This window comes from Rhea pennata, chromosome 16 (assembly GCF_028389875.1).
Source record: "Rhea pennata isolate bPtePen1 chromosome 16, bPtePen1.pri, whole genome shotgun sequence".
Taxonomy (NCBI): Eukaryota; Metazoa; Chordata; class Aves; order Rheiformes; family Rheidae; genus Rhea; species Rhea pennata.
Window position 1 is genome coordinate 1,751,288 of NC_084678.1, and position 26,180 is coordinate 1,777,467.

General features: G+C 48.7%; 2 protein-coding genes across 2 annotated transcripts in view; both read left to right on the forward strand.

The window, feature by feature from the left end:
• LOC134147703 (fer-1-like protein 4) overlaps positions 1-18,315 on the forward strand; it is a 44,332-nt gene extending 26,017 nt beyond the window's left edge. The window contains exons 30-45 of the mRNA XM_062589147.1: positions 419-522; positions 957-1,088; positions 1,743-1,791; positions 2,970-3,076; positions 3,513-3,644; positions 4,573-4,683; positions 5,147-5,274; positions 5,772-5,942; positions 7,950-8,104; positions 10,732-10,910; positions 12,470-12,555; positions 13,516-13,614; positions 13,890-14,131; positions 15,956-16,233; positions 16,793-16,893; positions 17,532-18,315. Of these exons, the coding sequence (XP_062445131.1) occupies positions 419-522; positions 957-1,088; positions 1,743-1,791; positions 2,970-3,076; positions 3,513-3,644; positions 4,573-4,683; positions 5,147-5,274; positions 5,772-5,942; positions 7,950-8,104; positions 10,732-10,910; positions 12,470-12,555; positions 13,516-13,614; positions 13,890-14,131; positions 15,956-16,233; positions 16,793-16,893; positions 17,532-17,712 (2,255 nt within the window). The 3' untranslated portion in view covers positions 17,713-18,315. The remainder of the gene's footprint in view (positions 1-418; positions 523-956; positions 1,089-1,742; positions 1,792-2,969; positions 3,077-3,512; positions 3,645-4,572; positions 4,684-5,146; positions 5,275-5,771; positions 5,943-7,949; positions 8,105-10,731; positions 10,911-12,469; positions 12,556-13,515; positions 13,615-13,889; positions 14,132-15,955; positions 16,234-16,792; positions 16,894-17,531) is intronic.
• Positions 18,316-19,465: 1,150 nt separating this feature from the next.
• The window catches only part of LOC134147721 (arf-GAP with SH3 domain, ANK repeat and PH domain-containing protein 2-like), a 30,841-nt gene continuing 24,126 nt past the window's right edge, over positions 19,466-26,180 (forward strand). Inside the window, exons 1-4 of the mRNA XM_062589186.1 lie at positions 19,466-19,591; positions 23,878-23,950; positions 24,324-24,469; positions 25,725-25,799. Of these exons, the coding sequence (XP_062445170.1) occupies positions 19,466-19,591; positions 23,878-23,950; positions 24,324-24,469; positions 25,725-25,799 (420 nt within the window). The remainder of the gene's footprint in view (positions 19,592-23,877; positions 23,951-24,323; positions 24,470-25,724; positions 25,800-26,180) is intronic.

Here is a 26,180-nt window from a genome sequence, read left to right on the forward strand (position 1 = left end):
CCTATTCTCTCACACAGCTGGTTCAAAGACTGCTTGTTGAATAATAGAGTCAATAAATAGCTCTATGATAGCGACAGCTACAGCTCCTGATTTGGGAGCATGTAAATAAGCATAGCATGAAGGGGAAGAAGCAAAGGGTTGATCTGTGGTAATTTCTGAATAGGGAAGTTATAGCTCATAAATCTAAATTCTTGGGAGTTAGCAACAGGCATGTGGATTACAGTGGCCAGATACCAGCACTACACTTGGATTTCCAGTAATCTTTTGGCAGGGTCTGTTAACAAAAGCTGTAAAAGTAACTACACTGTAGTGGGGTAAGAGAGAGGGTTTTCCTGTGGATTAATAACGGGTCTAAGAATAAGAAGCAGTGGGCAGAAATAATTGCATGGGAACATGAAGCTCTGCCTCTTAATTTCAGCTCAGAAAGTCTCATCTCGGTCCCTGCCCTCTCAGGCTGTGATAAATGTTGGTCTGACAGCTGGGAAACCTGGTCCCAGCACTCTCCCCCTGAGTCTTGTGAAGGTGAGTGATATGTTTGGCCTGCCAAATTTTGAAGTTTGGAAACCAAAATTGAAGTTTAACAAGCAAAAAATAAAGTTCAGAAGTTCAAAGTTAGGTTTTGACAACCGTTTTTTGCTCTGAACCCAAATACTACCCCTTCCCTACCTATCTCACGGAGGAACTTTACATCCACTTTTGCTGCTCCTTACCACTGTTGTGTGTCTGGGTTCTAGCACAGTGAGAAGAACTGTGTTGCCTCATGCAGTGAATACTGCTGCTTTGGTAACAAAGCACAAACCCAGAGTTACATGTAGCTTTGTATCTCCTGTGCTCTGCCCAAAAGCTGAGCCTCTGGTGGGGGCCCTCAAGGCAATAGTGCAGTATTTGGTATATGGTGTGTGGATATCCTGTATAGTCTTTTCCTCACTCTGATCCCTTTGCTCTGTGGTTTTAAGGCCCCTTTGAAGAAAATTCCTATCAATAAGCTTATAAAGAAAAATGATGAATATGAAGAGGAGAAACCAGAGTTGGAAGAACTGGATTGGTGGTCCAAGTACTATGAGTCCTTAAAGGAGCTTGATAACCAGGTAATCTCTTCTGATAGCAGAGGGAAAATTGGCCATACTGGCTTGAGGAAGATGTTCTCAAAAACACTAAGTGCCATGGGAATCCTTGTGACATGGATCTGCAGTAAGATGTGGGTTTTTATGTATCAAATATACTTAAGGTAGTCACATATCAAATGTCCACCAAATGGGTTGATTTCAGTGGGCAATTGATGCTGAAACATCTTTAAGGATAGAGGCCCAAGTGGTTTTAAGAATGGTACTGGGCTCTTTAGTTGTTTAGTCACTCCTGAAAATGTGACATTGTTGATTTTAGCTGCAATGCAGGGCCTTTCATGCGGGTTACTCTCTGTCTTGACCATCTTCTGAGGGCCATGGGAGTTTGATGTAGCTTGTGGTGCTGGTCTGCCACAAATCTCAAATCCTTACTTGCCCTGTGCCTATCTGGATCCCAACTAAAAGTTGGCAAGAAGAGCTAAGGAGAGAAAAAGGTGTGTATTCCAGGTGTGTCGTTAAGGCACTCATTGGATACTCCCCAGAATAATGCTAATGCTATTTGATCTCAGGATAAGTGTTAATGACTCTGCCAAAAGGAAAGCTTTGGAAGTGTTGTGTGCTTGGAAGGAGAAGCCTTTGTTCTCTGGGATGTGGGGTGACTCTGTGCATGTGTTTCAGATGCGCAGTGATGAGGAAGATGCTGAGAATGATGACCTTAATGATACAGGTGAGTCCTCTGGCAATACCCAGCTCTTCTGTGCTCCTGGGAGCTGAGGAGAGCAAGAGCTTTACACAGTCCCAGATGGTACTGCACTTACAGAAATGGTGTCTGAGCAGGTAATGACTTTGTAAACATCCTGCAAGAACAACACAAGGGAGAGCAGAGAGCTCTCAGAGAGCTAGAAACACTGGCAAGAGCTAACAAAGGTGATTCCAAATTGAAAATGAAACTTTCCTTGAGAAAGCTGGGAAAATTGTATTGAAACAACGGACTTCCCTAATGGGCAAAAATTCTGCAGAAAAATCATCTACAGAGATTGTGGGACTGTCATAGTAAAAGCAAGAAGGAAAGGGGGGATGGACAGAGAGGGTGATGGAGACGCAAAACTGTGTAGGAGATGAGAATCATTCTGTGCTCATGGAGAAGCGTCAAGATACAGGATTCATTCAGAGATAATAGAAAGACTTTAATTGTAAGCAGATGATCTGGGAATGATGACATGACTGTAGGGTTAGGTTTACTGAGGCTATAAGCAGTGGCTGGCTTAGCAGTGACCTGGGAGATGAAACAGTAAGTATAGAAATGATGTAAACCCCAGTGAGGGAGAGGAATGGGAGTGGAGGGATATCTGCATGCTGTTAGTGCTCAGGGGATTTATGGTCTTTGGGAAATGGGGCATGAACACATCCTCTCTCTCCTTGAGATCCTGTTTTCCCAGCCTTGTGCCCCAGAGAAGGATCTTCTCACTCTCCAAGCAATGGTTGTCTGTGCCCAAAGCAGTGGCTATGTGCCAGCTGAACATCTACCCAAAGCAATGGTCCGTCCACATAAGCACCCATGCAAAGAAGAGGATTAGCTGTCATTTATGTGTGCCCTGCAGCTGCAGGCTAGTCCAGCCACTTTCCTCCATTTACTCTTTTCTTAGCCACTTCCTAAACAGCAGCCATTCAGGCCAGCAGGGCAGTCAGCTCCGCTGATTTCTTCCCCCCCCCCCCCCCCCCGAAGCAGACATGCTGAAGAATGAGGTGCTATGAGGGCACATGTTCCAGACAGCAATAGCTCTAGTTGCACAGGATAAAGCCCTGGCTAAATGCAAAAGATCTTGCCAAGGTCATTTTGTAGACAGACACTTGAAATGATGGGAGAGGCCAAGATATTTCCCAATCTCCTTTTGCCATTTCTAGATGGAGGAAATTTAAATGCAGCCTCCATTGACATAGAAGCAGAAGAGGAGGTAGCAATTGAAGCTGAACCAACTCACCCCAAGAGGAAGCTCATTGCCACACTTCAGGTCAGTCTTGGTGTGACAGATCTGGCCTCTTTCAACCCCATCCCTTTAGCCATGTCCTTCTCACCTTCCTGCAGTGAGGATTGTACTGGAATGGAGAGCCTGACCTAGCAGCGTGCCCTGAGCCCCATCCTCACCAGGCTCTGGCACAGCTAGTGATACCTTGGAGCCCTCTGGCACAGCTAGTGAGACCTTGGAGCCAAGGCTTATAGTAGAGCAACCTGTGGTTAAAGAGCTGGGATGTGTGTGCACATCTGGGGATGGACATGGGATGAGGGAAACCCATAATATTCTGCACTGAATAATACCGGGGCAAGACAGGACCATGTAAAATGGTTGAAGCAGCCAGAGGATGGTCTGAGTCTCCTCCCTCCTCACTGAGTCTCCTGACCTTTAAGATGGCAGGAAAAGGCCCCAAATGACTTTGAATTTATTTCAGATCTACAACTCTGAGCTGGAAAGTGAGTTTGATAATTTTGAAGACTGGCTGTGTATCTTCCCCCTTCACCGTGGCAAAACAAATGAGGATGAAGATGGAAATGAGGATGAACATTTTGTGGGGAAGTACAAGGTATTATATCATTTGAATGGATTTGTACTGCACAAGAAAGAAAATCCTTAGGGTCACCTGTATCTCAGAGCATTCAGACACCAGCAAAGCCTTGGGAGAGGGTAGGTGTGTGCAAGGTGATGTGAAGGCACAGTGAGTTACAGCCGTGGTACTGTCAGGTACTGCTAAAGTAATTGTGTGCTGTGATCCTTTGTTAGTGGATAAATGCACCTGATTTAGATGTTTCTGCTCTTACAAAGCATCAAGGGACTCTTATCCTCCTGGGAGCTCCTGAGTACATTCAGTATGCAAATAAGTGTTAGCAAGCTTCACTGGCTTTAATATTAGTAAAACTTGTTTACAAGAAGCATCATTTTCCCACCTAAGAGCTTTTGAAGACACGGAAATACAACTACAGAATTTGATTTAAGAAAGTCAAAAAAATCTTCAGTGCTTCCCTGCCTTTGGCAGTCCAGTTACATGCTTAGAGATGCTCAATTCTCCAGGTGTTCACAGAATCACAGAATGGTTGAGGCTGGAAGGGACCTCTGGAGATCATCCAATCCAACCCCCCTGCTCAAGCAAGGTCACCTAGAGCGTGTTAGACAGGATTGCATCCAGGCAGGTTTTGAATATCTCCAGAGAAGGAGACTCCACAACCTCTCTGGGCATCCTGTTCCAGTGCTCTGAACTGGTGTTGGCAGTGGTCTGATACCCTGCAGATAACCTGACAGCAGTGACAGCAGTGACTACCTAGCCCACGTGGGCACTGGACACCTTGATGGTGCCTTTGGATAGAGCTATTCCCAGGGGCACAGGATATCTGTGGTTCACGTGGGACGATAGCTCTGATTTCTCACTACACAGGTGAGGCTGGTCTCAGTGGCTCCAGCCTGTCCAAGATGTTCTCTTTTGTACCTTGTTGTTTCTCATATTATGTTTTCTACAGGGCTCCTTTCACGTCTATCCTACTGAGGAAGCTGGTGCAGAGCACAAAATCTCCCAGGGCATTCCAAGGAACAGACCCATCAAAGTTCTTGTAAGAGTTTATATTGTTAAGGTAAGTCTCTTGTGGTGGTGGCAGAAACACTTGGAGGTTTGTCCTTACCTAAGGACCCACTGCCATTCTTCACTTGGTTAATGTGAACAGTTGCCCTTGTCAACACTGGCTTGCAGGCTCTACCAGCCCAGTGGGAGTCAGCTATGGTGAGGGCTGGCATTCACATCTTGTCCATGGAAGTAAACGGGGGGCTCCCCAGGTGTTCAGGACTTGCTGAAAGTTCAGGCAAGCATTTCTCAGCTTCTCTCATCTTCCTTGAGACAGTAAACTGGGCAGCAAGTAGACTGGACAACTGGAAACATCGGTGGCTTGTTGGCCGGGGATTTGCAACAAGTGCCTGATTCCCTACTGGGGCAGCTGCTGGCAAGACCCAGCCAGTGGCCTTGAGTGGTCTCAGGCCTGTGCAGTGTGGCCTGTGCACACTGTTCTCTGCAGGTGTTGCAGAACCTCTTGTGTATTCCAGGCTACGAACCTGTCTCCAGCAGATCCCAATGGCAAGGCAGACCCTTACGTGGTGGTGACCGTGGGGCAGGAGCAGAAGGACACAAAGGAGCGATACATCCCAAAGCAGCTCAATCCCGTTTTTGGAGAGTATGCAGGAGCTTTTTAGCAAGTTTAATAGGAATAGTGCAAATCTGGTGCTCACATTGTGGCCCCTCATGTGATGTCTTCAGTTCCTCTTTGTTAGAGAATCCTGTGTTGTAACACACAGGTCCCAGGCTTGTCTCCTGAGTCTGGCTGTCACAGGAACCATAAGTGTTTGTTTGGGTTAAGAGGGAAGCAATCTCAAGGGCTTGATTTACCAAAGCAGGAAGGCAAATAGCTACAGAACTTTGTTGAGCTCTTTCCCTAAACCAGGACCTCTTTCTAAGAGAATATGCTCCTGAATAAAAAAAAAGTCCTTAATTTCAGTATGTACATGGAGAGCTTCATATCCTGAATTTATGGAAGGGTAAACTTTATCAGAGTCCCTTGGGTTGGCAAATACAGTTTTTAAACTTTTAAGATAATCAAAATAGAGAAAATAGAGCATGTGTTTCATTTCCATCTTTGCTAATCACACTACTCCCCCATCTGCTTCTGTCCAGAGTTGTGGAGCTGACAGTCTCCTTTCCCAAGGAATCAGAACTCACTGTGGCAGTATTTGACCATGATCTAGTTGGATCAGATGATCTGATTGGGGAGACCAAGATTGATTTGGAGAACCGATTCTACAGCAAACACAGGGCCAACTGTGGTGTGGCTTCACAATATGACACGTAGGTACTACAGTGACACATTAGGGCCGTAATACTTGTTCTTCTTGTCTGCTGTTCAGTTTGGCAACAGACTGTTTTCAGTTTTGCAGGATGGAGCCCTGCTGATGTTATGTTGGAAGCTATTAAGTGACTTTTGAATCAGCCATAGTCTGACTCCATCAATCAGATTCAATGTCCCTTTGAGCAGTGAGAACCAGTGTATAGGGCAGGAGCAGAGCCCCTTCAATGCAGGCCATGGGATATTGCAAAGGGGCTGAGCAGTAATTGCTTTGCAACTGCCTGGAGCATGTGCTGAGGGAGAGGAGCTACAAGAGAGCAGAGAAGGTGGTATCTTTAGCTAGTCCAGGTCTTTCTGGCTGTGTTCTGCTTCCAACTGCTTCAAATCTTGTTTTTCATGTCTATAGGAGCAATATTGAGCCTTATCTCATGTAGAGTTCTGAGAGATTCTGATTTCGGTTTACCGTGGGCTGAAAACTGCAGTGTGTTTTGAGCCAACTGTTGTCCTTGTGCAGGGAGGACAACAGCTATCGGAAGGGCTGAGTGAGTGGCAGTAGCTACTTGCAATCTGATCTGTGCATCTTAGACCCAAACTCCAAATACCGTCATTAGTTTGGAACAAAGCAGAGTGACTTTTTAAAATGAGATCTCGGAGGGTGGTTTTCTCAGGCAGTGGATTCTAGCACTCCAGCTGTGCTAACCCCTGCAGTCTTTCCAGCCAATGAAAAGGTGACTGCAGCCACCTCAAGGGGAGGAATAATAACTCAGCTGTAAGTGGGTGCCCAGGGGAGGACAGAGCAGGCATACATCTCCACTAAGACACTTAGCAATGAAATATTTTCAGGTCAGGAGGTTTGCTGAGGCTGCTGTCCAGGCTCCTCTTAACTCCATGTAAACTTTTATCCATGGTATCCTTTGAGCAGGCATCCAACAGATCCACTATGTGTTATATGCATAACTCTACCTCCTTTAGTGCTTCTGGCTTGAACCAGCTTCCTGTGAAAGCTCTAATTCCCACTGCAGACTAATGTATTTCACATGTAGTAGCAAAATATTCTCTCACATTCCTGAGCTGTGGAGAAAAATGCTTACTTGACATTAATGTAATTTTGACCTCTTTTAGAAAGTAGGACAGTTTCTCTAGCAGTGGCTCGTTCTGTGAGCAGCAAGACCTATGATGTCTGTTTTCCTTTGGTCTTATCCAATGTGGATCCTCTTGTGTCTAATAAAATAGCTGAGCTCACTATGTAGCTTTTCCTTCCAAGGAAATGTGAACTTGAGTCTCCCTCCTCTACCCAAGAAGCTTTTCTCACAGTATTGATGGGACAAAATACATCTGAGATGTGTCTATCAATTTTTATTTTATTAACCAACAAAAGGAAAGTTAATTGGGTAGCGGGGAGACTGACAGGGAGATATCTGACAGCAAAATTGTATGCACCTCATTTCACTAGGCAAACAAGCGAGGGATCACTCATGTTTAGACTAAACTTGCTTGATCTGTTTTCATTGTTCAAAAAGCTCCTAATGTTGTACACCATCAAAAATTAGATCTGAATTTTTTGGGGGAACTTGGTTATCCTCCTGCAGTGGACCCACCAGAGGATGATGAAGCAGGTATGCTGGCAGATACGGCATATTGAACTTTGGTCTTTGGGCAGTTTTTTGCAAATAAATTTTCTTCTCCCACTCTATGAGGAATTAGCTCTAGATGTGGAGATGAGTCTCCAGAATTGCTAAAACCTCTGTCTCCGAGTTAAGACCTGCTGCTTGAATTGCTCCTTTTGCTTCTCTTAGCTAATGGTTATGTGATATGCAGCCCTGGCTTGTTTCAGAGGAGGAGCATTTGTTAAGTTTTTGTGTGCCTATGAGAAAAAAAATGAGTGCCCAAAGAAAATCCAAATCAGGGTCTGATGGCCCAGCCTGTGCTGAAGGGAAGGCAGGGGTGGCTCACAACCTAGTCAAAATATCTGTCATGTCTAAAATGAAGACATTCTCTCTTCCCTTCAGAAATGGCTATAACATGTGGCGAGATGCCTTCAAGCCCACACAGATCTTGGATAGTTTATGCAAGAAGAACTCACTCCCTGCAGCAGAGTACAGATGGGATGAGGTCAAAGTGAACAATCAAGTCTTCAAAGTGCCTCCAGAGGCTTTTCCTGAAGGTACAGAACACTGAGAACCGCTAGTGCTCCCTTCAGTGGCCACCTGTCCTCAGCAGTGAATGTGCTGATGAACTCACCAGTCTCTCCTCCTCAAAGTGGGAGGCTGTTTGGGCCATCGGTGCTGACTTTTTGCTCTATATGGTCCAGAGTTTCTGGGTTGTTATGGGGAGCACCTGCAGCATTCTCAGCACTCAGCAGGCCCATGGATGTGTTTGTGGTTGGTGGTGCACTCTGGCCCTGGCTAGGTAGATGGTGGTGTTGTGGTGGGGGGAGAAATCCAGACTTTTTGGTCCCAAAGTAGCTTCCCAGGCAGTGGATGAAGCAATCACCATGCACAGTAATCCTGGTCCCATAGCAGCAATGTGCTCGTAGTTTTGATGGCTTGTTGAACAGGAGAAGGCTTAGCTTTTTCTAGTGGCTGGTGTTGGCCAGTAGCTGTATCTCCATCTGTTTGTGACCACTGTCACCAGGATACTGGTGTCTTTTGCTTTTTGGGGAATTTTTCAGTCTCCTTTACTGTCCTTCGTTGGCTGAATCCTTCAGGGATGTGCTCTGGCGGGCCTTTAGGTGCTTTGAAGAGCTCCCCACTGATGTTGATTCCCTTCTTGCGGGCATCTGCCATGTCATCTTTCCCCTCCCCTGCCCCTCACTGGAACTATAAATTGCTAGTTGGGGCCAGTAGCATCCAAAGATGTCGCAATCTTTCATCCTTTACATCAGCTGTGATGGAGAACCTCCCTGAGCACAGCCCTGCCACTGGACATCCCTGCTGGACACATTCCCTTCAGTGCCCAACGCTTGGGCAGCCAAGTCCATCCTGGAGGGAAGGATGGAGTGGACCTGGCTTACTGGGGGGTGTCTAGATCCTGAGAGGCAGTGCTGCCCATCCTGCCCAGAGATGGGGTGTCCTACGTGTCCTGCCAACTTTACCTTCTGCCCATTTCAGTGCTGCTGTGCCTCAGCTTTCCACTGACCTCTGTGGACTGGTTATATCAGGAGGGGGGAAGATATCCCACTTAGGAGAGCACAAGGAGCTTCTAGAAGCCATTTTGCCCTTCCCTCAGGTTGCTGGGTGGCTGGGAAGTGAGAAATGGGGTGCTGTCCTGGTGCTCCTCTGGCAGCCAGGACCGCCTGCCATACTGGCCACTGGGACCCTGTGGGTTGGAGGTGGGAGGTATGGACATATTCCCTGCTCTTCCTCTGGAAAAATGGCACTGTCCCCACTTTCCTCTTTCCCTTTCTCTACCAAATGCTTTCCATCTGCTCTTTTGGAAATAACTGAATCAGTCTTCCCTTCAGTCAGTTTAAACAGGATTTCTGATTCTGTCTCCAAAGGTTTTGTTCATTTAAATAGACCCATTTCCTCCTCTTGATTCCATTTGGGAAGCTTTCTTTTTTCTTTTGCCCCCTTTTCCAATGGTAGTTGTAGTTGTTTCCCTGCTGGTCTTATCTCTTCCTGAAGCTGCAGAGCCTGCATCAGCCACATCAGTCACAAAGGCTCTTTGCCTTTTTATTCCCAGCTGTTTTCATCTCTCTTCTGAGCCGTTTTGGCTGAGTCCCGTTGTGTCTACAATCTTTTCTCAGACATGTGATTGCACTGGGTTATATCTGGACTAGATTTTTGCTTTATGTGAAGCAAGACCAAGAACTACCTATTTTGTCAGGTCTCCTGTTGCCCCCAGTAGCATTTGGAAAAAATGTTTTTAGGATGAACCCATTTGTTGATTCTGACAAAATCAAAAAAAAAAAAAAAAAAATCACAGACAGGGATAGCTGTCCTCAATTGCATGCTGCTGTGGTGCCCATGCGGTGCTGCAATGCCTGGGACTCAACAGGGAGGCCAATACTTTCAGCACTTTTGTCTCAAATGTCCAGGCCTGTGTCAGAGCCCAGCTGGCTCTTGAAGTTGATAGTGAGTGGCTCTGGTTCAAACAAGACTGCAGTGCCTTGAGCTGAAGTTGGTGCTGAGAAACACCTCACAGCTGTCTCACTTGGCCTTGAGATCCGTCACAAAGGCATCTGTGTCCCACAGGAACACAGCCATGTGGAGATGGCTGGTTTTGTGTCAGACTGACTTCCAGACAAAGAGCTGGTGCTTTATTTTATTATGTCTTTGCCCATGGCTTCCTGCTTCTTGCCCCACCAGCAGGCATTACTTTAGTCTTTAAATAGCATCACTTCCATTTGGCTTGGCTTTGCAACAAATGAATCACTTAACAGCGTGGACTGGGCATGGCAGGGCTACGTGTCACTACTGAATGACAAATTGCGCTTCCCCAAAGTGCTTCCGGAGCAAAGCTGCACACCCGTGGGTCTGCCAGCGTTACAACAGAGACTTGGGGAAATAAACTCTTCCAGAGGGTCACTGCCTGCTCAGTGTCTTTTGCTTTTTGCCCTTTTCCCCTTACTTCTCTTAGCTTGTTTGTCTCCTGCTCATAGTTTTCCTCATTGCTGCGACATATTGCACACTTTCCATTTATCCTTCTCTTCTGCTTCTCCCTATTTTGTTCTTCTAGTGAGGTGCTTGTTTACCTAGTCCTTTGCCTTCCTCTACTTGTGTCTGAGACTCATGTCCTGATGTGGCTGTTGCTGACCTGGTGCCTTCTTCTTCTAACTGGCTGCTACAGAGGCCTTTGTGAGGAATGAAAGAGGAGTGGCAGATGAGAGCTGGTCAGTGCATGATGAACATAAGGCTTTATATGTCCTGCAACACTGGGAAGAGATGCCAGAATATGGGTACAAGTTAGTACCAGAGCATGTGGAGGTTCGTTCCCTTTACAACCCAGAGAACCCTGGGCTTGTGCAGGTAAGATGTGTTTCCTTGCCAGTCTGGACATTACTATGGGGAGAGACCTTCTGTGTTGCTGGCCTCTAGTCCCTTGGCCAGACTCCTTTTGTTTCTTGCCTCCTCCTTACCATGAGCCCTACACACTGCCCCTTCCCAGGTGGGTGGCTGTAGCTGCGTCTCTGCATAGCCAGCCCTGCTAGAGAATGTTAGCCTTGAGTATGCTTTGCTCAGATCCACTCTCCAACCTCTAGCAATGCTCCTGGGCACCCTTCCAACAAGGGACATCTGTCCACTGATGCTGTGGCCACCAAGCTGGTGGCACAGGGTCCTTCCCATCTCCTCAGGCCACAGGATGTTGTTCTGAAAAGGAAGCTGTGTGGGTGGCAAGGGACCTGCTCTGCCTTCTGGGCCATGTGACAACTGTGCTGGGTGGTTGTGTCCTTGCCTTTTGCTGCCTGCTTTCCCCCAGCATTAGCAGCAGCCCTCCAGCCTCCATTTTAAGTTTGCCTTGCTGCCTTGCCTCTTCCTCCTCTTTGTCCCCTATCACTGTTTCTTTGCTCCCCTGCAAATGCCCTGTTCTGCTCCCTTGGCTCCTACTTGCTTGCCCAGGGCAGCACTGCTGGCCCTTCTCAGAGGGGACCTCAGCAGCTCTGCCAGTGCCTCCAACCTGGGAGCATGTGGTCTGAATCCTGGCTTTCCTGTAAAATTACCAGTTTTTGGCTGTTCAAATGGTAAAAACTGTTCCCAAGCTGTGAACTGAACATCACTGGGGCAGCAGTGTCTGCAGAGAGCCCAAAGCAGCAACTCCAGGAGCTGGTTATTCCTTCTGCCAATGGCAACAGTTATGTGTTGAACCTTGGCTCACAGCCCATCCCCTGCAGAGTGTCCAGAGCTGGAGTACTGTGATGGTCTGCTTAGTGACAGATCTGCCCTGGAGCCAGGGTGGATGTGTGATTCCCAGTTTGGGAAAGCTGATACATTTTGCCAGATGATCAGCTGGGGATTGTTATTTGCAGGTCCAGAACAACCCAGGGACATGATGTAACTGCTGCTTGGAGGAGAAACATTCTTTCTCAGTTTTATGCAGTGTAGTGATTTGAGCTCAACCATTTCAACATCCTGCACTAACAGATCTGTCACAAAGCAGAGCTCTGCAAATACACTGGTGTTGGTTAATAGTGGAAATGCATGTAGGGAGAATCAAACCTGTCATCTCACTTTACTTGGCTATGCCAAAACGTTGCGTCTTAATGTGCTTGTTTGTTAAATCAGTGAGGTGTTTGTGTTTGAAATAGACTCAATTCAGCTGAAATGTTTTTTTCTTGGGTGGGAGGGGGAATAAGCTATTTTTTGTAGTTTTACTTTATTTATTTTTAGTCCTATCTAAAGTCTAGATACATGAAGTTGAAGTGCTGTGGCATCAACAGGCAGCTAGTTACAGAAGAGCTAGGCTAGGAGGGAGTTGAGCTAATGGCTTTTTGGCAAGAGCTTTGGACTTGCTGGACTGAGTTCCTGCTCCTTGAAGAGCTAGAAGGTGATCTGTCCTTTGAAATCTCTCTTCTGTCTTCTCTTGTCAGGGCTCCTTGCACATGTGGATTGACATGTTTCCAAATGACGTCCCTGCACCACCTCCTGTCAATATCAAGCCACGACTGCCGATCAGGTAGCACTCATGGGAGCAGGACATGTGGAGGGTCCCTGTCCCTTGCTGTGCCTGGTGGGTGAGGTGCAGGGTCCTGAACAGGCTGACAGGTCTATGCTAGCTTGGCAATGCCCCGGCACGCAGCCCTCCTCTCTGCTTCAGCTCTGACTTTGGGACAGTGTTTTGGGTTGTTGTGCATGAGTGCTTCAGTTGCTGAAGTTTTGTGAAGAATAGGGTTAATCTCCTCTAATGCTGGACATGGAAGAGACAGAAATCCAGGTCTGAGCTAGTCACCCAGCTCCATTCTGGCTAGTTGAGTGGTGTCCTCTTGGTGCCTGGAAAAGACGAGTTGATGGAGGAGATCTGCTGTCTTAAATGATTGGGTCTACTGAGACAATCAGTCCAGATTCTTCTCAGTGCTGCACGGTGAAAGGGCGAAAGATAAAGGACACAAACTGCAGCAAGGGAAACTCCAACTAGATCTTTCTCATGATCTAGATTTAGGGAAAGCATTTTCATGATGAGAGTGAAGCGATGCTGGCACTGTGGCCCAGACAGGTGCTGAGATCTTTTCAAAACTCACCAGGAGAATGCCATGAGCAATCTGATCTACTTTGAAGTTATTCCTTCTTAGAGCAGGATGTTAGAGTAGAGACTGCAGAGGTCCCTTCTTGCCTAAGCCTTTCTGTGTTCCTATGGCTAATTGGTGCTGTGTAGATTTTCCAAACACCAGGAATTTGTTTTGTGCAATGTGCTTGTATTGTCTGTAGGTATTGACCTGTGGGATTGTAGCTCTGCATTAAGGGTTTTGTGTGAGGCTACTTGGCCTGCCTGAACCAGAGGATCCCTAGGCAGGGTTTCATGGGTCCTTTGTGATAGGTGGGCTCAGCTCCTACTGCTCTGCTGGTATGGGCTTTGTCTGCCCAGCCAGGCACCGAGAGTGAGAGCACATGTCTCACCATGCCTGGGTCCCTCCCACAGCTATGAGCTGCGTGTGATTATCTGGAACACAGACGATGTGATCCTTGATGACATCAATCCAATAACGGGAGAGCCGTCCAGTGATATCTACGTCAAAAGGTCTGATGGGAGCTGGGGGGGATGTGGCTGTCCTGACCCCTGCCCTGACCCCCACTGCCTCCTCTGTACTTCTGTTCCTTCCTGCCCCAGCATAAGGTGCCCCACTCCAGTCCCCTATGCTGACTGCTGTGCCCTGAAAGATGCTGGTTAGGTGTGGGTCCAGCCTGGCTGTCTGACTCTCCCTTTTCTCCTACCCCCCGGGGTTTTTCCCTTCTGTCCTTCTCTGTGGAGCTGCTTTTGGGACTGGATAGGAGATAACTACATTCCTTTTGCAGCTGGATAAAGGGGCTTGACCACGACAAGCAGGAGACAGATGTTCACTTTAACTCCTTGACCGGGGAGGGCAATTTCAACTGGAGGTTTGTCTTCCGCTTCAACTATCTCCCAACCGAGAAGGAGATCACCTACAAGAAGAAGGATTCTGTCTTTTCCTTGGAGGAATCAGAATTTAGGGAACCAGCTGTTCTGGTCCTCCAGGTCTGGGATTATGACAGGATTTCAGCTAATGACTTCCTAGGTATGGTATGGTCTGCTTGGAGTGGGGAGTCTTGTCCTTGTTTCACTCCCCTCACCTTGGTGAACATTGCAGCATTTTGCATAGGGGTCAGCTCTCTGAGAAGGGTCACGAGCACCAGGCTTGTTGCGGGGTTCGTTGTCCTTTTCTGGGACCTGCTACCCTCAGGACTGCTAGGTTCTGCTTCCTTACAGCCTGTTAAACTTGCTCAGTGTTCTTCCTCTCTCTTAGATTTGCAGTTCCCAAAGACATGGCAAAAAACCAGCTTTCCCAGGAGCCCATGCTGGGCATGGGGATTGACAGCCTTTGTGACACCTTTGGTACTTGTCTCATTGCACCCTGTTGCTGGAGGCTGAGCTTCCCTCTGCCCCCTGTTGCTTTCGTGCTTCTCAGTAACCAGACTCACCGAGCTGGGCATGCAGCAGGGGCATGGCAATGATGCTGCTTACATCTTGACACAAATGCTTCTCTTCTCCTGCTTCTGCTTCCGTTCCTAAGTTTGTAGCACTCCATTCAGTTATCTCTCCCTTCTTCAAACTTTGACCTCATTGCTAAAAAGCAGCCCCTCTGCTCTGCTGTCTCTGAGGCAGAATAAAACTCAGTTGATTTATTATCCCTCCACAGTTTATTCCAAAGGACTTTAGTTCCAGGAAGCACTACCAATGGTGATCTGTTTGGCAGTGGTACACAGGGACTGAAGAAAGCATTAGACAGCTATCCCAGGGCTTCCTGGTCCGTACCGTCTCAGAAACATTTAGGCAGGAAGGGGCCTCTGCAGTCTCTACTTCAGCACCCTGCTTCAAGCAGGGCTAGATTCAAAGTGACTTAGGTTCCTCAGACCTTGTCTGAGCGAGTTTTGAATATCTCCAAGGATGAACATCTGAGAACTCCTCCAGACCCCTGTCTCAGGGCAGCACCATTCTCATTGTGAATTTTTTTCCCTTAGTTAGTTTACCTTGCTACAAGCTGTGCCAGTTACTTCCCATCCTTTCACTGCGCACTTCTGAGGAGAGTTTCCAGTTATTCTCTAGCTCCCTTCAGGCTGTGGAAGATGCAATAAAATCTCTCCTTCATCCTCTCTTTCCTGGGCTGAGCAAACCCAGGTCTCTCAGCCTGTCCTCCTATGGCATGTACTTCAGCCCTGACCAACTGGGCTACTAGACTCTCTCCGGTTTGGTGACACCTTTCTTGTCTTGGGGGACTCAAAACTGGACGCAGTATCCAGAGGCAGTATCACCAGTGCTGAGCAGAGGGGAACACTCTCTTCCCTCAACTACTGGCTGTGATCTTGCCAATACAGCCCAGTATGTGGTAAGACTGATTTGCTGCAAGGGCTCAATGCTGGACAGTAGCTTCTTCCAAAGGGAACAGAGGTGCAAGGCCAAGCAGGGGAATGAATTGAGTCTGTTGCAGGCATGAAAACTGACTTGAACCTTTCAATGAGTTTTTCAGATTTTTTAATTCCTTTTAAAATTAGTAGGAATGAGAGGGAAAGTGGAGCTTGGTCATGTGGGAGAGCAGGATGGAACATGGCAATGGAGTGAGAATGACCAATTGTACCACTAGCAAGCCAGACTGGCTGCATCAGAATATAGAGAGACAGAGCTATGACTTCTGCCTCTTGGTCTCTAACTCTTGCTCTGATCCTTCCTTATGCTGAGCTTCAAGTTCATCAGCTGAAAATGTGCAGGAGTCTGCTAGATCATTCTGGCAGCTGGGACCTGCTAGTGGTGATGGGAGCATGGCTGAGACGGGAAGAAAGCCAACTAGTATGTGAAGCTGGCCTCAGAATTTCACCAGGAGCTCTCCTCTTTGGTGTGCCCACAGGCTCCATTGAGCTGAAGCTGCATGACATGGTACGGGCAGCCAAGAGCTCAGAGCATTGCAGCATCAAAATGGCCAAGGAGAATGCCACACCTCGCTTCTCTATCTTCCGAAACAAGCGGATGAGAGGCTGGTGGCCCTTCATCAAACTCAGAGATCAAGAAGATGAGGAGAGAGAGGCCAATCAGAAGAAGAAGAAGAAGAAGAAGAAGTGGAGTAGCTCCATAAAACCAGAGGATGTTCAGTTCACAGACCCCAGCGGGAACAAGTACTTTCTGACGGTAAGACATGGTGCTGGCAGGGGTGAGTGGAAAGTCAGTATTTCACCTCTGTCTTGACAAGGCAGCTGGTCCTGCTTACACATTACCTGCAGCCCAGAGAGACCTAGCTGCCTGGGGCTTTGTGCAGGGAGCCTATGAGGTGCTCAGCAAGGGGAGCACCAGGATAGCACCAAGACAGGCCTGTCCCAGAGTCTCTACCTACTCTACCTACGGACAGGCAGGTGCCTAGTGTCCCAGGGCAGACATGCTACTGGTGGCTCTGTTAGTGGACCATAGTTTGTCCCAAGAGGCAAGTTGTATTCAGTAATAGTGTGGAATGCTGCAGCCAAATCTGGAGAGCTAAGTGCATTATAAATACAGTGCCTTCTTAAAAAACAGTTTCTGGACAGGCCATAGCTCCCTCTGGTTATAAAATGAGGATCTCTATGGCTAATGGCTGGAGAGAAGAGTTGATTATTTGAGCATCTGTCAGTGGAGCTGAGAGATAAATACTCAGTCCTGGCAGGTTAGTCAGTGAAGCGACATAAAGCCTGTGGCTCAGCTATGTTCACCCCTCCAGGGTAAGGTGGAAGCAGAGTTGCAGCTGTTGACTGTGGAGGAGGCTGAGAAAAGTCCTGTTGGTTTGGGCCGAAAAGAACCTGAACCCCTCGAAAAGCCAAAGTGAGTATCCATGTTCATCACCTTTAAAATGGACAGGGTGGGGCCAGGGATAGCTGTGTTCTCTGGCAGCTGGTCAAGTGGGAAGAGGGAGCAGGCATTGGCTTGTCAGGAAACGGCAGAATCAAGAGGCCCTGGGATAAGGGGGTCTGCAGGACTGAGGCTGCAAGTGGGTTCTTAGAGCTAAAGTGGATCCAGCAGGCATTGTGGCTGCAGCAGCTGGTCTAGAGCTGATCTCCATGGGTTACTCAACCCAGCTATGCCATGATGTCATCCCTATGAAAAGCAGCTCTGGTTTAATCATATGAACATACTGAGCTGGCTGCGTGGGTTCAGAAGAGCTCTGCTGCATGCTGTCCTGGAGGCTCAGTGTCTCCAGTACTTTCACAGGAGCTGTGGTTACCCCCTGGATATAGGAGAGAAGAGGATGTGAAGTGGGGGACCCCTTTCTCTTCCCTCAGGCAGTGGGATTGGTTAGGGGAGGGAGCAGGCCAGGATATGCAGCTACTTGGATGATGCTTTCCTCAAGTAGTAGGAAGACCTGGTGGCCCATGATGGAGGCAGGGCACCAAAGCAGAGGGGACAACACAGTGCTCTGTGAACGGACCCTTGGCTGAACTCTTCTTTCCTTCCTTTTCCAGCCGGCCAAAAACATCTTTCAACTGGTTTGTGAATCCCATGAAAACCTTTGTATTCTTTATCTGGAAGCGGTACAAGAAGTACATCATTGTGCTGTTCATTGCTGCTGTTCTGACTGTCTTCCTGGTTCTTTTGATCTACACCATGCCTGGATACATTAGTGAGAAGATCATTAATGGATAAATGCTCTCTAGAAAAGGATTACTCAAAGACAGGGGTGATTATTGCAAGAACCGAGACTGGAACAAAAAATTTAATAAAAGTCTACAGGTGCTCAGGCAACCTTTGAGTAAGATGCTTGGAAAAAAGTGCCCTGTCATTGGGTAGTTGTGTTTCATGCAAAGTACTCATGAGATGTTAAGTAACCAAGTAAGTAATATATGAGACAAACTCTTTGGAGGACCAGTTACAGCTTCAGGATAAATTTGTTCTTTGTTGAACTGAGAAGGGAGGGGGGGAAAGAATTGGAAAACTATGATGGCTGGGGCTAGCCACACAGATTTGGCAACTGAAACCAGCTGTTGTCACTGGGAGTAGTTCTGGCAAGGGTGATGATACACAGAGTCACCTCCTCACATCGCTGCACCTTCCACCTATGTTCCAGCTTGACAATAGGTCTTGGGTACTTCCCAGGCCTCTGCCTGAAGAATTCAAAACAGCTTCCACATGTTATATGGGAGAAGGTAGACCTTGTATAGAGTCCTAGTGGAGGTGGGACCCAGAAGACCTCTGAAGGACACTCCCTGGGGTGCTGCTGTAGCTACTTGGTGAAGGAGAGAAGGATAACGCAGCCAAGATCTACCTTCAGTGTTGTTTTGGATCTTTGTTTCCACTGGAATAAAAGCTCTTTGCCTACTCTCTTTAACACTGGACTTTCTAGCTGCTTTCTTGAGCCTGAGGCTGGCCTACCTGCCTACACAGTCCTCTCTGATGTGCTTTCACCCTTCCTCTGTGATAGCACAGCATTGGGACACTGGTGTAGATGTTGCCTATGTGAATTATCTGTATCGTGTTGGGCTCCTTATATGAGACTCATTCTCAGTGTGGTCTCCATCACCCTGGAGTTCCTCTCCTCAGCTCAGGCTTTTCTTCACTATGAAGCAGATTTTGTGATAGCTGTAGCGGGATTAGTGTGCTCTGCAGGCTGGAAAATGGCTCTTGGAGCAGAGAACTGTTTGCAGCAGGAGGCTCGCTGCATTTATAAGGACTCCTTGTCTGTGTGTGTGTGTGCGAAACCTATTTAAAATTGGGCCAGACATGATCAGGGGGAGGGAGGGATTCTGGCTAGGACCCCATAGCCCTCAGTTGAGGGTGAGATTTCAGATGGGCTGCTGGGTGGGACACCCAGCATGGCAAAGAAGGGAGCCCTCTTTTCCCACCCCTAAGGATGCCCTGGGGCTGCAAGAGGAAGCAAAAGAGGCTGCCCTGGGCTTCCTGCAGCACCAGGGCTTGGCTGGAGTGGGGCCGCCTCACCCCAGCCTTTCTTTGGTGGCTTGCGGTCCCAAACAGCACCCCGTGCATCTAGCAGTGCCCAGTGCCCCCCAGCACAACCAGTGCTCCCGGCAGGGTCAGCACGTCTCCAGGCAGATCCTTGTCATCTGAGACTGCCTGCAGCTCCATTTCCCACCTTGCCACAAGACTGTGGCTCCCCGTGACTCAAAATTTCAGGTCACACTCACAAGATCACTAGCTGTCACACGTGTGTGTGTGTGTGTGTGTGTGTGTGCGTGCGCACATGCGTGTATACCCATGGTGGCGTGTGTGTATGGAGCAGAGGTGAGGGATGTACATGTGGGGCACGTGTGGGTGAGGCTGGGGCTCCGTCATGCCCTTCCTGCCCCTCGGAGGCCCTGGCCTCGGCCTTGGTGCCGGCCCGGCCCTGGCTGCGGCTCCCGCAGGCAGTTCCTCTTTCCAGGCGCCGCCTTGCTGCGGCACCATGGCGGCCCTCATCTCGGTGCATGACTTTGTGCAGCGGGCGCAGGAGGACCTCAGCTCACCCACCACCTCCACCTTCATCAGCCACATGGGCCACTGCAAGGCCACGGCCAGCAGCCTGGAGGAGGTGAGCAGGGCAGCCGGGAGCTGTGGCAGATGCTGAAGCCAGCCTTGGTGGCCACAGGGGCAGCAGGGTGGCCATAGGGATGGGAAGGTGGTCATGGGGGGGGCAGCAGGGTGGCCACAGGGGCAGCAGAGTGGCCACGGAGGTGGCAGGGTGGCCATGGGGATGGCAGGGTAGCCACAGGGGACAGTAGGGTGGCTATGGGGGTGGCAAGTGGCCATGAGTCAGGAGGGTGGCCATGGGGGCAGCAGGGTGACCATGAGGATGGCAAGGTGGCCATGGGGACAGCAGGCTGCGGGAGCACTCAGCCTGGCCCTATCTCCCTCCGAGCTGCATGGAGGAAAAAGCCCCTTTGGGGGGTTGCTGCTGGGGGAAAGTCGAGGTGGGCGGCAGGCACGTCGTTGCAGTGCAGGAGGATGCCTCTGGTGAAGTCCTGCAGGATCTGAGCTGGCTCGGGCGCCAGCGGCAAGTTGTTCGGGTGCCCTGAGGGACCCTGCTGCGCTGTGCAGGAGGCGCAGGCCAAGCTGGCTGCAAAGGCCTGCGAAAGGGTCTAGTGGTGTCAAGAGGCTTGGTGGGAGGTTGACAGCTGTCAGCCAGCAGCAGAGGAGGAGAGGTTCACGAGGAAAGGTTGTGTATCTTACTAAGCTGACACAAAACTGTAAAAGTACCTTTCTTTTTTTGCCTGAACAAGCATCAAGCTAAAAACAAACAAACAAACAAAAATTAAAGAAGTTCTTTGTAGTGTGTGGGGGTGAGTAGGTTATTTGCTTATTTTTCCCAAATCAAACTGTGGGATTCGCTGATGTGGGACATTTGGAAGCCAAATGTATAAACGATTCAAAAAATTGACAGAGATTAGGTCAGAGCAGGCTACTAAATGCAGTGGCCAACACAAAGCTACTTACTCGTGCCAAACGCCTCCTTTGTTTCTCCATCAATGACAAAAAGCAAAAAACCGCAATGCTCACAGTCAGAGTGCTGCGCGAGAGGCGAAGGGTTTACTGCACGCTGCAAACATGCACGAAAACATGTGAGAAGCAGCGCTTGGTGCCTGCTAGGCAGACCCAGGGAAGGGGGTGAGCAAGGGAAGGACCCCAGTTCAGCAGAGGGTCTGGCTTTCAGCTGCTTGTTGGTCGTGCTCAGTGTCTCATTGCCTGGCTCGAGCTGCCTTTACATTTGTGGCTTCTCAGGACTCAGCTGATAACCGAGATAAGTACAGTGTAATCACCATGCTGGCCTGCTCCTGGGCTGATCGAAGTCCTGCTTCCTTACAACAAACATCAGAGAGATTTTGCTGCTGTCTTGGAGGAGGATGGAATTCTTCATGGTTGGCTACCTGCGTCGGCTGGCTTTTCATATGGCCGGATGGTCCAAAGGGCCCCAGGTGCCCTTGATGCCTCCTCCTGCTAGGTCTGATAAATACGCTAGCAACAACTAAACAGCATCCCCTCCATGTCGCATTCCTCTTTTTTTTTGTAGTTTCAGCACCGGTGGGGAAGGTACCCAAGACTTTACCAGGATCTGGTGGTGGGCTCTGACCACTGCACTGTACTGAAGTGCTCCAGAGCTTGGAATCAGCTAGTAGACTCCTGCAGGCTTTCAGTGATGCATGAAGTCTGTAGATTGTTTTGTCCAGTTGATGGTTTTGTACAAGTCCTCAGCTCTTTGAAGGCCAGAACTTGCTCATGAGCCCCAGATGTGGGGCAATTTCCTTGTGTTGCTTAATTTTCAACTGTTACTCTACACAAAGAAAAGCTAAAACTTCAGTCATTCAAAACAGAGCTGCTATGTCAGGAAGCTGTGGTTAGAGAGAAAAGCGCATACTACTGAGTTTGTTCAGGTCTGCAGGGCTCTTGGCTTGGGACTTACATGTCAGAGTGGACAGTAAACTCAAGATAAACTCCTGCTGCTGTGCTGTAGCCCTTGGCTGAGCAAGGAGAGCCCCAGCATGCTGTGAACTGGGCCAGCAGGATAAAAGAGAACTGAGCTGTAGGGAGTTTAGCTGCAGGGGAAGGAGGTCAGCAGGTTTTCCACTACTGACTCTGGAAGCAGATCCTCAAAGGGGAAGTCATGCAGCTCAGCTGAATGCAGAACTAAATGCCTTCAAGGCAAAATAATACAGGTAAAAATACAGCCAAGGAAGGGGATTGGGGGATTCCTGCACTGAGTGCCAGATACATAATTTTGTGCCTTGTGGTCAGCTGCTGTACACAATTTAAGCAGTTCACGATCCTTGGAGACAGTGCTGCTCTCAAAGCTGGGCTGACTCAACTGGGGAAGCTCAGAGAGGTGAAGCTGCTGACTGGTGAAAGCCTCAGGGCTGTCACGGAGCAGCCTCACCACTGAGGCAGAAACCCTGGTGCTGCTGCTTAGAGGGAGGAGAGCTTCCTGGCCTGAAAGTATCAATCTAGCAAGCAGAGAATGAGCCCAAAGGTGGGGCTGGGTCAGTTTTGGAGTTAGGTTATACTTTCAGGGAGAGGGGTGTCAGGAGAAAGGAAGAGACCGGCCTGGATGTGGGAAATTTGAGCATCTGTGTGTGGAGAGCCAAACTTCTGTTAAAAGATGACATGTAAAGATGACTGGCATCACAAGGGACCTGGTCAGGCTCTAGCAACAATTTGGGGAGGAGATAGCAGAAGGGAATGGGGTGGGGGAGAGAGACTGTAGAGGCTATTAGGAAGCTGAAGAGCAGGGTTTCTGTGGTGTCCTCCAAAATGCCTCCTCCCAGTGCCTGGAGATCATCCAGCCAGTGCCATTTGGCCTGTGTGGCTAAAAATCTGATTTACAGTGGAAGAAGAGATCAGAGATGTTTGGAACCAGGAAAACTGCCCAGGTGGAGCTTCTACAAGAAAGATACACTTCATCCAAGCTAAATGGCTTCACCTTGAAAACGGTGAAGGGAAACTTTCGAATTAGAGAGTGATGAGAGCTGACAAGTACAGAAGAAATCTTCATTCAAAAGTGTGTGCTCTGAGCAGGAGCAGCTTGCTCCCATCAAGTAAAGAAAAAGGCAGGTGGTGACCAGGGTGAAATTGGAGACGACAATGGACTGTTGGGACAAGTAAAGTCTCATTTAAACAAGACACAGGAAACTAAATCCACCCTGCTACAGGTTCTACACAAATGCTCAAAGTCCAGGAATATAAGGAGAAAACTGTTGTTAGCTGTAAAGGTGAATTTTGACATACTAGGAGTGCCAGAAACTTTGTGGAGGGACAGCAGGACATGGGTATGAAGTGTTCAGGAAAGACAGAGTAAGCAGTGTTAACAGAAAAAGGATGCAGTAGGATCACTAAAAGGATCACTAAAGATTTTTTTTTAACCTCAATCTGAAATAAAATCCATGCTGGTGTAGGATGCTTAGACTGAAGATATCAATCCCCCCAATACCAATCCGGCCGAGGAGCTTTCAGGACTCACATCAGTCTGGTGAACAGCCACACCTGAACCACTACTTTGGAAATCAGGTGGGATATGGAGAAATTGCAGAGGCGCCAGTGGATAATGATAAAGAAGTAGAGGTAGAAGGAGCTGGGCTGATTTATCAAGCAAAAAGGGGACTGGGGTAGTGAGGGGGCTGACAGCCTACAACTCATCAAAAGGCAATTACAAAGGCAATAGTGCTAAGCTCTTTTTGGCAGTGTCAGATGGTGCAACAAGGAGCAACAGCTACAGACTGTGCGGCTGAGGGTGTTCCAGCTGGACTTTTGGAAAAATTACTTCTGCAAAGAGTGGTGCAGCCCTGCAAGAGGTCACAAGAGAACCGGGAAATCTTCATCCTTGGAGGGTTTCAAAACTCCACTAGGCAATGTGTGGCCAATCTGATCTAGTATTAGCGTTAGTCCTGCTCCAAACGAGAGATTGCATTAGAGCCCTACCAACCAGCACTTCTGTGAATTGCATCTGTCTCATTCAGTCTCTCATAGGCAGAAGGTTTAAATACTTGCCCTCAGCCACCCATGCTTCCTCCTTCCAGCCCAGGAATGGCTGGGACAGTGATGGAAACACAATTTGTGACTAACATTTTCTTGTTTCTTTAACCCCTGCTCTACAATCTTTTTTTCTGATACATTTTCCAATTCACTCTTTATGCTTGATCACTTCTTCCAGAAGACCATCAGGAAGGCTTGTTGGCGTTTTAAGATACGTATGGATTGCTACCACTCGGCCATCACTCACCTGCTGGCAGGGCAGTCAGGCACGGGGATGTTGAGACTTGTGCTGAACTCTATGGATTGTGGAAGTGTCTGTATGGATGTAGGCAGTGACTGTCTCTTCTGTATTTCTAGGCCTTGGATGCAGATCGACTTGTGCTGCAGAAGATGAGGAAAGCAGTGAAGGCAGAGCATGCCTGCGGACAAGGTCAGGGCAGAACAGAGAGCAGGGAGATGGGTGCAGAGGGCTGAGGCAGGTCCTTGCAGCAGATTGGGTTGATGGCAGCTAGGAACCTGGGTGTGGGAAATGTGTCCACTGTCTGAGGTGTGTGTATCTCCCCAGGCCTGCAGCTCTCAGGTCCCTGTATCTGCTTTTGTTCATGCCCTTTGCCAGCTAGCAGCAGAGCAGGCTGCAGTGCCCACAGGAGCTGGGCAGTGGCTGCATGTAGTAGGATGGGAAGCAGTGGGAGGCAGCAGGAGCTACCTGCAGACTAGAACAGACTCCTGGGAGGGAAACAAGGGGGTAGGTATTCATCTGGACCTTTTCCTGGGTGTACTGCAGACTGTCCACATTTCTCCAGATCTCATTAGCCACATTGAAGCCTACATTGCTGCCCAGGAGAAATTCTCAGCCAACTACCAGCAGGAGGGTGAGGAGCAGCTTGCCAACGCCTTTAGCACCTTTGCAGCCTTCTCCCGGGAGCTACTGACCTCTGTCAGGAGCCTGGTAGGCAACTCTGTCCTCCACATGTGTGTTTAAGCAGGGTCCCATCACAGGCTTTGCAACTCACAGGGGTCAAGGGGACACTGGTGGGGACTTGCTTCTGACACATGTCCCAGAGAGAGTGGGAGGCACTGGTCTTCAGTCTGGATGTCTGAGCTCATCCCCTTCTTGAGACAGAGGTAGGAGTATGTGGTGTGCAGTTTTAGAGCAGATGATACAGCCCATATGGCTGAAATCTAACCTATATGGTCAGCTGAGTGGCAGCTAACCTCTGATGCTGCTCCGAAGAGGCAAGTTCAAATAGTGGCCTGCCAGGGAGGAGGCTGGGGGTTCCCCATTCTGCACGGAGTGCTTACAAGAGCCCAATGGGAGTTCCAAGGAATCCTGCCCATTGACCAAAGCCAAGGTTTGGGCCAGGTAAGTGATAGGCAATGCTTATCACCTGGTCATGAGCCAGACTTGAATGCTTTGGGGGATGCAGTGCAAAGCCTCTTCCAAGGAGCCAGAATACATCACTTGCACCAATCTCCAGAGGTTCAGAGTGAGCTGGTATACCTCCTGAGCTCTTCAGAAACAGTTACAGGAACTTTCAGGAGAAAGCAAACTTTGCTGCAATTACATATTTGACTAATCCTGACCCTTCAGCTATGTTGAAATGTTTGGCTGGGGATTAGCAAGAAGCTGGGCGATGCCTTGGGGAATTGCAGAAGAGGTGGCTCTTGAAGCCCTGCTGTCACCAATACTAGATCAGGTCAGCTGTGGCTTTGCCCAGCTCAGTGTTGAAAATCTCCAAGAGTGGTTTTCGGGTGACTGTTTTCTGAAGTGGTTTATTTTGCAGTCTCCCAAACAGCTCTGCTTCCTGGGCACAGGGAGTGGGGCAGGTGCTGGCACCAGGCCTGGGACTCAAACCACTGAAGCAGGATATGTCCAATGACACCCTTAGGTGGCCTGGATGTAGCGGTCAGTAGGGAGCGGCAATCTGAAAGAGGGGTAGCACTATTGCAAGGAGGTCTCAGGGCAGCAGGAATGCACTGTGTCCACAAATGCTGTTTGTGACCCTGATTCTCACCCCCCCCCCCATACAGCATTAGCACAAATCACTCTCCTCCCTGTAGGGTTGGGGGCTGAATGTTTTGAAACATAGAGCTGGGGGCTGCATCCACAGCTGGACTCAGCTTGACATTTCCAGGGGATCTTATGCTAGTCTGACCAGCCTGGGCAGCACTGGCAACGTGATTTCACTCTCTCTCCTTTTCAGTTGCAGAGTTTGTATTACAACATTAACTTTTCCCTGGAGTCATTAATAAAGGGCGACTTGAAAGAACTCAAAGGGGTAAGCAGAGACCAAAAGGGCTGCAAAAAAAAAAATGGTGCTAGTAAGCAGGGAGATGGAGATAGAGAGGGTGGCAGCTGTGGGGGCTCATTCTGGTGCATGTTCTGCCCTCTGGCAGGGTGCTGCAGGGATTCGGGTTGGAAAGGCAGGACTGCCTGAGCCTCTTGTGTGCTGGGCCCTACTCACTCTCCCGAGGCTAGGGCCTCACACCAGAAGTCAGGCTAGCAATGCCCTTTAGCTGAGCTCTCCACTTGTGTTGCGTCTGAACACATAGCTGAACCCAGAGGAGTTTGGAGGAGTTCACTACACTGGGAAAAATAAAACTGTTAGGCACCAAGTGGTTATAGTTTCCCTGTGCACAAACTCCCCCATTGCCTCTCA